At 70.5% G+C, this 11,014-nt stretch overlaps 1 protein-coding gene across 1 annotated transcript; it reads right to left on the bottom strand.

The window, feature by feature from the left end:
• Positions 1–4,417: 4,417 nt before the first annotated feature.
• On the bottom strand, positions 4,418–7,161 carry EFNA3 (ephrin A3). The gene is made up of 4 exons (XM_075524868.1): positions 6,214–7,161; positions 5,536–5,601; positions 5,300–5,377; positions 4,418–5,167 (listed from the first exon to the last, which is right to left on the bottom strand). The coding sequence occupies exons 1-4, from the start codon at positions 6,386–6,388 to the stop codon at positions 5,046–5,048; spliced, it is 441 nt and encodes a 146-aa protein (XP_075380983.1). The 5' UTR covers positions 6,389–7,161; the 3' UTR covers positions 4,418–5,045.
• Positions 7,162–11,014: the final 3,853 nt, after the last annotated feature.

Genomic DNA, 11,014 nt, shown 5'->3' with positions numbered 1-11,014 from the left:
CCCCCCTACACACACACACCCCCACACCGGCGGGCGCTGCAGGGGGGGCGGGATGCGGGGGCCGGGGGGGGCTGGGGGGGACAGGTCAAGCCCGGTGGCACCGCCGGCCGCGGTCCTGCGTGTGCGCGGGCAGGGGGGGTCACCCCGGCTGAGGCACTGGGGTGATGGGTGCTGATGGGGTGAGGCCCGGGCCGTTCCCCGCGGGAGGCGGCGTGAACCCCCGGGGGCTCGGGGCAAAGGGTCCGAGCCGTGACCGTCCCCTCCTTGCCGGGGGGCAACGGCCGGCGGTGGGGTCGGGCTGAGGGGAGGGACCCTGCAGGCCTGTCCCCCTCCCGGCCCTCACCGTGGGAACCTCCTTATCTGAGATGCTGGGGGCCATCAGGAGCCCCTGGGCCAGCGGGGCCTGAGGAGCTGCAGCAGCTGCCAAGAAGGTGCCGGAGCCGGGGAGGGGCTGGGGGTGACAGGGGCAAGCCCCCCCCCCCGCCTTGCCCTTATCAGCTGCCTCTGCTCTCCCAGGGCTTTCGATCCAGCACCCGACGAACCCCGCACGCGTCCCCCGCCCTGCTCCTCCAGCTCCCTGTTTGCTCGATATTGTGAAATTCCCCCCGTGACCCCCCGGCGCAGGGCGAGGGGCTGCGGGTGCAGCGGGCGCGTTGCCGGCTGCCTGGCGGGGAGCACAGTGGCTCGCTATCTGCTCCCATCTGCCCCCAACACCGATCCATCCTTGTTAAGCTCGGCGGAGAGATGCTTCACCGCCGTGTTGTGAAGTGATAACTCAGCCGCATTTGCAAAACAACTTTCCTCTTGTTTATTACATAATGATCCATTGATTGTGGGTAATGTTGCATGCCTGCCGCCGCAGCCGTGCGAGGAGCGCTCCCCTGGCACGCTGGAGGGGCTCGGGCAGGCGCCGGCACCGTGGCTGTAACCAGAGAGCGGCTGTCGACTCCGGCAGCCGAGGGCTCCCACGGAGCTGAGGCTGTGGGGCTGGGTGTCCCGTGTCCCACCTGCATCCCCCATGTCCTCCCCGCGTCCCGGCCTCTCTCCCAACCCTCGGCTCCCGCGGGAGGGGGACCCGCTTCTTCCCTTTCATCCTCCCTCGTTGTGGCCAGGCCTGACATCATCCCCTGCACCTTCGTGACTGAGAGGCCTCCTGCTGCGGGGAAGCCGGCGCTGCCGTGGCTTGTATAGGGGAGCACCTCCCAGGACCCCCCCTGGGGCCACGGCCCGCCGGGATCAGAAAGCCAGAGCGTGGCACGTGCAAGCCGTGGGGACGGGCACAGCCGGACGGTGGTGGGAGCCGGTCAGCACCGCAGCTGCCCCCCTCTCCGGGGTCCTGGCGTTGCCCCGGTACTGCCCCCAGCACGGCAGAGACAGGTTGCGCCTGTGCCAGGTGCCTGGGGAAACCGAGGCAGGGAGCAGCGATGGGGGGGGGCGTGCAGCCCCTGGCAAAGCCCCGCGCCTGAGGCCCTCCCCCCGGCAGGGCTGGTGCAAGCCCTGGGGGGCAACAAGCCTCCTGGAGCAGCATGCTGGGTCCATCCCGTGGGACTACGATGTGGTAACCAGCGCCGTCAGCTGAGGGGCTCCCCCATCCCCTCCACTGCGGTCCCCAGCCCCAGGGCAGGGCCACCAGCCCATGGGGACAGGGCTGGGAGTGAGGCCACGGGGACCTGGCCGGGTCCCAGCGTCACTGCCCTGCGTGGCCCACAGCAAAAGGGCAGTGCCAGCATTGGTGGCTGGACCGGGGGAGGAAGGACAAGCACGTGTGCCCTGCTGGGGACAGCCCGAGGGACAAGCCGGGGCTGGAGCGTGCCCCGTTACCTCCCCACGCTGGATCGCCCAGGGCTTGACAGTGGGGGACGAGCCACGGCAGGGACGGGGTGACCATCAGGGGGGACGGTGCCCCATGCAGGGCGGGCGCCCACCCGCAGCGGCACCGAGGGTGCCGGCGGTGGTGCGCACGTGCGCACGGTCACGGCCACGCCGCCTGGTGCGTGCGGCGCTGGGGGCCGCCCCGGGTAACCATGGGACGGGGTTGGTGCCCGCGCGGGCAGGGCTCCTGCTGCACCGGCCGTGGTTTGCAGGACAAAGGTGAAGCCATTTCGCGCCGTAAACACGCGCGGCAGAGCGGCATGGGGCAGGTGGGGCCGGCCAGAGGCCGCGGAGCTCGTGACAAACTATTTATGGTTTCGCTGCTCCGGACACCCAGGTGCGCCCCAGCCCCTGCCTGGGCTGACGTCATTGGCCACAAGGCCGGGGGAGGAAGAGGAGCCATCCAGTCCGCGGCCGGGAGCGAAGGCCACGGTGACGTTCCGCACTGGCTGCGTGCAGCCCGGCAGGTAGGCACGGCCTGATGCCAGGCCGCGCGTGGCAGGGGCAGAGCCGCGTCCCCGAGGCTGGCTGGCCACGCCAGGCCCTTACGCATTTGGCCGGAGAGCGGGATGCACCCAGCCCTGCCCGCAGAGGACGGATGCTGCCACGGGGTGATGCAAAGCCTCGTGCCGCACCGCCGGTCCAGGTGCACGCCCCTTGCCCAGAGCCGGACCTGCTGCCAGGGCTGTGGAAGCCCCCCCAGCACCCGGGGGGCACCCAAGCCCCAGCGCTGGGGTTGCAACAAGGGCTTCCCCTGCCCTGGGGCAGCAGGGCTCAGGGGTCCCCCGAACCAGCACCCCAGAAGTCTCCCAGCTGGTCCAGGCTGCTGCCAACTTGCCACGCTGCACCCTGCCTGAGGGCACGGAGTGGAGCAGGGCTGGGTGGCCGGTCCCCACCGAGCCGGTGGCGGTGCCGCACGCCCGCCGGGGAGTGGTGCCAAGGTCGAGGCAAGCGGCAGGAGGGATTTTGCAAGCGGAGCTCGCCGTGCCACGCTGTGCCGGGGCGGCTGACTCAATCTCCTGCTCCCCCCCATGATGACCGGCCAACAGGGCTGCACCAGGCTCCCCAGCCCACCCTGCCGCCGGCACAGCCGTGCACCGGGACGGGGGCTGCGGGTGGTCCCCATCAGCCAGCGTCCGGGGGGATACAGCCCTCGGCAGCGCTGGGTGATGCTGCCCCGGCTGGACCCTGGCCATGCCACGCAGCTCCAACCCGGGGTGGGCAGCCAGGTGCCGGGGGGCACCCCGAGTCCCCGAGGAGAGGGGTCCAGGGCAGGGCCCACAGCGGGCCAAGCCTGCGGGAGCACGGGGGGGGGGGGGACACGGGGAGCCCGGCGCCTGCCGGGAGCGCTTGGAGGACCCGTCTGACAGGTTCGCCGGCTCTTCCCGCACCCGGACAAGCCTGGGCTGGCGGGACGCCGAGCCACCGCCCAGCAGCGCCTGCTGGGGTGGGGGGAGCGTGGCCGCCATGCTGTGATGGCCATGGGGAGCCCCCAGCCGAGGCCGCTTCTGCAGCAGGTCCGTCCCCACCGGGAGAAGGGCCGCAGTCCCCCGGGTCCCACGCTGCCTTGGGGGAGAGCGGCTGCCCCCCTCCTGGGGGCACTGGGCCCCCCCAGCCCAGCGGGGTGCAGGGTCAGGACCCGCACGGCTGCTCCCCTGCACCCGCTGGGGCTGTGGGGTGCCAACCGTGAGGCTTGGTGCACCCCGCTCCTCCATAGCCCCAGCAACACCCCCCACGTGTGACCCCGTCCGCAGTGGGTCCCTGGGCTCAGCCCCCTCCCCACACATCCCCTTGCCTTGCTGGAGGCACCGGGGGGGAGCTGCGGGTGTCCCCCCATCCTGCGGGAGCTGCCACGCAGCCAGGAGTTTGCCAGATCCCCCCGACGCCGACAGGAGCGGGCATGCCCGGCGGAGCCAGACGCGCCGGTGGGGGCGACGCTGGGATTCCCACGGGGCCCCCGGGCACGTCAGGGTGCCCGCCCGCGGCCGCTCGCCCCGTGCAGCTGGTGAGGATGGTGAGGATGGGGAGGAGGGCTCTCCTGCACCCACTCCTCCCCGGGCTGCTCCCAGCCACTGCACCCCAGCACCCCCCAGGGACCCCGGGGACGCGTGCCAACGGCCCTGCCCGCGGTCCGGCGCTGCCCTTACCTGAGGGTGCTGCCTGCCAGCCGCACCGCGCCATCCTCCTGCGGGCAGCAGCGGGTCCCTGCCGGATGCTCGTGCCAGTGGCTGGGGGTCAATGGGGAGCAGAGCCGGTGGGAGGCAGCGGGGAGGGCCCCGCACCCCCCCGGGGTGCCCTCGCCGCGAGCGGCGCCGAGCCCACGACTGGAGCCGTTGTGCCCAGGGCCGGCGAGGCGGGCGGCACGGTGAAGGTCGGCACCTGGTGCTCGCTGCCCTCACCTGACCCCCGCCCCGGCCAGAGCCCACCGCGCCGGAGGGCAGAGCTGGCCGACGGCCAACCGGGAGCACTGCACACCGCCGTAACAGGGGTCGGGTTTTTTTATCCTTTTATTTTTTTTTTTTTTTTTTATAGACTAAGAGCAGAATATGAAAATCACCAGCCAAAGCACTTGAAAAAAAGGTTGAGTTTGTTTTTTTGTTTTGTTTTTCCCCAAAAAGTGTCTGTGCGTTTGCATAGGTCAGGTCTTCACGGAAGACGAGGAAAATCCAACACGTTCAACTATGTACAAGCCAGCCCAGGGCCGGCACTGCTGCCTATGGTACAGTATAGATATAACTATATAGTCGCTCTCTGTACAGTATGTATAGATCTCTATATAGGTATGTACAGGCTGCCCGGCCCTGGGGGTCCCTGCCCTCACGGGGCGCCCCAGTCCAGCACTGCCCCCCAGCCACGGGGCACCGGGTGGGCTGCGGGCAGGACTCCGCGCTGCGGGACGGTGTCGGCGGAAGGTGCGGTGCACGCGGCAGCACCGAGCCGCATCCTTGCGGACGTGGCCACAGCCATCAGCGGGGTGGGGGGCGAGTCCCAGCTGGGATCGGCGTGTGCCGTGGCCCCCTTCCCCACGGGGCGGCTCTCATGGCAGGGGGGTGGCGGTGCGGAGGGGCCGGGCGGTCCCGCGGTGGTTCCCCGCCGGCTCTCGCAAGGGGCGGCAGGTTGGGGGTCCCCACTCGGCGGAGCCACGCTGGCCGGGCCCCCGCCGGCGCCGGGAGCTAGGAGGCCAGCAGCGTCATGAGGAAGAGCGCGGCGGCCACGGCCAGGGGCAAGTGTTCCCGCTTGGGGCTAGTGCCGCTGATGCTCTTCTCCAGCTTGGGCATCTCCGGGTTGAAGTTTTCTGTGGGGAAGAGGGAGAGGGTGAGGGTGGCACCGGGGCGGCCCCGAACCCCCACCCGACGGCTGGGGCTGCCCCGTGGGCGGCGGCGGGAGGGACGCGGTGCTGCGGGGCTGGGGGCTCTGCCCGACTCACCCAGGTCCTCGATCTTCACCTCGGGCCGCAGGGTGAACTGCGGCAGGGTGGGCGCCAGCTTCTCCCCGGAGTGCGACGCTGCAAAGGGAGAGAGGGGACGGGGGGGGGGTCACGCTCCCTTGCCGCCCTGCGCCGCAGCCCCCCCGCCCCACCCGGGAGGGATGGGGGACCCGCCGGCAGGCCATGCCACCCCCCGCTCGCCCGCAGCCCCCGAGGCGGGGACAGGGGGTACCTACTGGAGGCGCAGCACACGAACACCTTCATTTTCAGGCAGGCCCGGCGGTGGTTGTGCGTCGGCGTGGCTGCAAGGGAAGAGCGGGCTGGGGTGACTCTGGAGCGGGTGACCCCAGCCCCGGGCCCCCGGAGGCTCGGTGAGCTGCTTCCCGCTGCGTCTGGGCACGTTGGGGTCTGGCCCTGCCTGGGGGTGCGCTCCGGGCTGCGGGGATGCAGCAGTACCCCCATCCTGCGCCCTGAAGCTGAACCTGCATCAGCACCCTGCATCCCCGTCCCGCGTCAGCACCCAAGTCCTGTATCAACACCCTGAAGCTGAACCTGCACCAGCACCCCGATCCTGCATCAGCACCCTAATTTTTGCATCTGCATCAGCACCCCCTGCATCCCCATCCTGCACCAGCACCGCCCCCCAATCCCCATCCTTCTCCCCTGCACCCCCATCTTTCCCCACACCCCCATCTCACCCTCGCATCACGACCCCCCCCTGTGCCCCCAACCCTCCCCACACCCCCCTTCCACCCCACACCCCCATCCCTGCGGTCAGTGTGCCCACTCCTGGGGGGGGGGGGGGGGGGTGTGTGTGCAGCCACCCAGCTGGGGGGGTGCAGGGGGACCAGCCGGGGTGGGACGCAGGGGACCCGGCCAGGGATGGGGGGATCCCACCCCGGCGCCCCACGTACAGATGTAGTAGTACTCCTGCCCTGCGCGGAACTCGTAGCCCAGCGAGAAGGCGCTGTAGCGCTGGAACTTCTCCGAGAACTTGATGGGGCTGTGGGGTGCGTGGGGCCGGTTGCACTCCCAGCGCTTGAAGCCCTGGCTGGTGTTGCAGGTGCGGTAGCCCTCCGCGTTCACCATGTAGAGCACGTACTGCTCCAGCCGGTGCTCGGGCACCGAAGCGTTGTAGTGCGGGCAGTAGATGTCCAGGTAGTCGTTGACGTTCACCTGCACCGTGTAGCCCTCCCGCCGCAGGCTGCAAGGGAAGGGGGGGACGGGGGGGGGGGGGGGGGTCAGGGACACCCCCTGCGCCTTCCCAAATGCGGGCCCCTCCTCGAAAGGGACCTGGAGGCTGGAGAACGGGCAGGTCCCAGAGCACGGATCCCGGGAGGCACTGGTATTCCCCTGCTCGACCTCTATCTGGAGCCCCCCAACACACCGGGACCCCTGCACAACCTCAGCCCCTCGGACCTGCAGCACGGCATCACCGTCTCGGGGGGCGCGGACCAGCCAGGGGTGGGGGGGACGCTGCTGGGGACGGATGCTACGGGTGCCAAGCCACGTGCACGGGTGGGAGACACCTGCGAGACCACGGGTGCATGAGACGGCGCTGCTGGATCCTGCCGGGAACGTGCCGGCAGCCTCGAGGAGCAGACAGACACAACAGGACAGACAGACGGACCCAGCCACGGGGCTGACAGGCACCAGGGTCCCAAAGGCACCGGGGACCCCGCAGGATGCAGCCCCTGGTCCTCGCTGCGCAGCCCCGGGTATGCAGGAGGGGCACGGGGCCCCGGCGCTCCCCAGCTCCGGCAGCCTGCAGCCGACCCACCGCGCTGCCCACCACGGCCCCAGCCCTGCCACGTGCCGCAGCTCAGAGAGAGGATTTCTCACCCTGCTCTGGCTAATCCCGTTAGTTCGTTAATGCCGTAAAGGGTGGCCCTGGGGGAGCCTCATTTACATTGATTAGGAGCAGCAATCCCCTCAGATCCACTCAGGAGAGGCTCCGCTGGCTCCTAATCCGCGCCCGATGGAAATCCCGGCCACGGTAATCCTCGCCGCCGTGCTGACCCACTGCTCCTGCCAATTAATTACAAGCCGGCGCTGCGAGGCGCTGGCCCTGCACCGAGCTGCCGCGGCAGCGCCAGACCCCAACCGGACCTCGCTCCGCTGCCTGGCTTAGCAGCGGCAGTGCCCGTCCGCGCTGTGCTGGTGTGGCCCCTGCACCCCACTGCGTGGGGGGTCCCCTCGCCAGGCTCCCCCAGGACGCGGACCCCAGCACGCTGGCACGCGTGGCCGGGCTCCCCCGCGGTGCATCGCTCTGGCTCGGGGCCGCTTTTCCCGCCTGTCAGGGCAAACCCGGGGCCGCGAGCCCCTGACCCAGCACTCGGGGTCCCCTCGCCCCACGGGAGGTCTCGCCACCCCCCCCAGGGCCCTGCCCGCCGCGGAGCCGGCTTCCCGGGTCTCCCCGGCAGGGCTGGGCAGGCAGCGGGCAGGGCTGCGCGTGCAGACGCCCCACCCTGCCCAATCGCCCCTGGCGCTGTTTGGGGAGCCCCGGCACCCTGCCAGGGCCCGTGGCACCCCGGCACGCAGCGCCCCAGAAGCCGGGTGCTGGAGAGAGAACCAAAGGGGGACCTGGCCTCTGCCAGCAAAGGGGGACCCAAGCAGTGCCACCTCCCCGCCCGGGGCTGCCACTGGCACGGGGGGCCGTGGGGGGCTGGCGGCCGACCCAGTCACCCGTGGGGCAGGGAGCGCAGCCCCACGCGGCACCTCCCTTGCCACGCAGCCGCTATTCCCCAGCCCAGCCCGGCACCCGCCGGCCACTGGGCAACTCCTCCACCAGCAAGGTGCTGAGGCAGCCACCCTTGCTCCGCAGGGCGCCGGGACCTTTCATCTTCCCCCTTTGATGTGGTGGGAAAGGGGGGAGAAAAAGGATTGTTATTAAAGAAATGGCCCCGAGGAGAAAATCGCAATTAACTCCATGTGGGACGCGCGGCCAGGACGCCAGCGCACTCCGAGCCGGCTGCCCCACACCGGGGTGGGTGCCGGCAGCCGGTGCTTACTGCGGCCGGGCTGCGGCCACGCTGGGGGAGCGAAGGGCCGGAGGAAGCACAGCCCCCAGGATCGGCCCCGGGGTCTCTGCGCCCCACGGGAGCGACACCCGGCTCATCTCCCACTGTACCAGGGGAAACCCTGTCCTGGGTGCTGGGGAGCTGTAACCCCCCTCTCCCCTGCGGCACCCAGCGCTGAGGCACACCCCCTGCCCCGGGGACCCCGCTCCGGGGCTCATTAGGAAGAGCGGCTCCTGGTAAACAGCCTCACTAACGAGCGCTGCCCCATGCGGCACTGAGGTCTCCCCTGGACTGGGGCACACCAGCACCGCAATGGGGAGGCACAGGGGCCCTCAGACAGCGTGGCGGGGGCCGGCAGCCGGCTCCCCGCGGCGGTGAGCCCCACAGACATCGCTGCCCATCATATGCTGGGAGCTGGCAGGCATCAGAGCATCGTCCTCGGCTGGGAGGGGCTGGAGCACAGCCCCACATGGGCAGAGCCACGGGGCCACCACGGCCCGGGGCACGTCCAGGGGACTCCGGCAGCAGCTTCGGCCACGATGCCGCGTCCCCGTCGCGCTCGGCTCCTGCACCGTGACCGCCAACCTCGCGGACGCAGAGCGATACCCCACGCAGCTGGATGCCCCCGAATCCCAGCGTCCCCAATGCCGTCGCTGGAGCACCCTGAGCTCTGCCTGCGGCACTGTCCGGCAGCGCAGGACAGGCAGAGCTGCGTGCCCGGCCCAACCCCAGCAGCAGGCAGGGAGCCCACGGGCCCTCTTTTCGGGCAGGAGGATGGGAACAGACACCCAGAGCGAGGGTCTGAGCCTCCTTTCTCACCAACACCCGCCCAGAGCGATATGGGCTGCCCGGTCCCTGCCAGCCCCTGCGGCTGTCGGGAAGCCCCAGCGCCAGGCAACCGGGGTCAGGACGGACACCCCGGCCTCCCGGGCTCCAGCAGCCGCGGTGTGGCCGGTGGGGCGCGGCGGGCTCTGGCAGTGCCCGAAGGGTTAAGCGCAGGAGCAGAACGGGCGGCATCACTTCTGCACGACTGCATTTTTAGAGCAGGGTTTTGCAAGACAGTGTTACCTTCCAGCAGCCTGTCGGTGCTGGGCAGATGGATGTCCCCTGGCAGAACCGTCCCGAGTGCAGGCTGGGCTCGGCGCCCACCGGCCCCGCACCGCCGGGACCCCGGCTACCTGGCAAGCCGCAGCCACTGGTGAGCTGGGCGGCCGCTCTGCTCCCATCTGCTGTGATAAATCTGGGCTGAACGCCGCACGCTCGCTCATGCACTGCTAGGGAGCGCCTGGTGCACTGCAGCACGCCCCGGCCTTGGCGGCAGCAGCGCGGAGGGGACCAGACCCCTGCCCGGACCCCCATGCTGTGGGGGCTCGTCCCCACGGTGCGGGAAAGGCCTGAAGGGCAGTGGGGCTGGAGCTGGGCTCAGCATCCCATGTTGGTGGTGACAGTGGTGAGGACTGGGGCGACAAGGGGCATCCCCCGATGCGGGTGACAGCGTGGTGTCCCCAGCACTGGGGGCCAGGGCGGACATCCCCCCCGGCCCAGCCAGGCCCTTTGTTTGGCTCCGGCAGCTTCGCCCCTTCGGCACATCCAGGGCCCATCGATCAGCCAGGGAACAAAAAAGTGCCGTTGATTTACGCGGTCCCCTTCCAGTCACCCCGTGCGACAGCGAGAGGTGAAGGCGCATCAATCGGCATGGCCGGTCCACCCCGACGGACAGAGGGACGGATAGACAGACCGACTGCCTGTGCCCACCGCTCAGCCGCCGGCCCCCCCCCCCGTGCCAGCCCTCCCCACGCAGGCAGCGCTGCACAGTCACGGCGCCCAGACGGCCGCGCACACGCGCGCTGGCTTGGCAGACAGCGCCTGCAACGCAGCCCACGCACACGGGTGGCATGGCGCCACGGCACGGCCCCCCCCTCCCGTCCTCCCCCCAACACGCCTGGTGCAGCCGCAAGGTGCGGGCACAAAAGGCATCACCAGCACACGGCGTCCCCGGGGGCCACCTCCCCGCTCGGGGAATTGGGGCTCCTGGGGAGACGGGGGCTGCTTCCCGGGGATGTGGCAGCGGGCAAAGGGAACGTGGTGCCACAGGGCAGTGCCCACCCCGGCGTGACGGGCACAGCCCTCCCCGAGCACCCCGGGACCCCCAGCACCACCCTACAGGTGCCCCCGCACCCCCCGTCCCTATCGACGGCCACGCGATCCCTTTAATCCCCGCTAAAGCCCGTACCTTCCCGCTTTGCTAACAAGATCAATGAGGTTTCTAATTGGGTTTTAATTAAACCATCAATCTGCAACCAGTGACTCAATTACCAGCCTGGGCAGGAGCGGGTGGCCCCAGCCCTGTTGCACCCCGGGACAGCCCCCACACCCTGACGCCACGGCCCCTTCTCCCACGGGAACCCCGTGGGCCCTGGCTGCGCTGCCGGGGCTCGGTGCCGCCCGGCGCGGTGACTCACGGGGCTCGGCATCTTCTGCCCCGGGCAGCAGCTCCCGCCAGCGCCGCAGCCAGCACCCATGGGTGGCTGGGGGCTCTGTGCCCCACAGGGACCACCATGGGGGGCACAGCCGTGGGGCGGGAGGTGGCGGAGCCCCCCAGCCCGCCTGGGGATGCCGCAGCTGGCGGGGCTGGGTAATTAGTTGCTGAGGGGTGTAATCACCTTCCTCACCTCCAGCCCCGCAGCCGGGCACG

The sequence above is a fragment of the Mycteria americana genome, chromosome 25 (genome assembly GCF_035582795.1).
Source record: "Mycteria americana isolate JAX WOST 10 ecotype Jacksonville Zoo and Gardens chromosome 25, USCA_MyAme_1.0, whole genome shotgun sequence".
Lineage (NCBI taxonomy): Eukaryota > Metazoa > Chordata > Aves > Ciconiiformes > Ciconiidae > Mycteria > Mycteria americana.
This window is presented reverse-complemented; position numbering and strand designations above follow the sequence as displayed.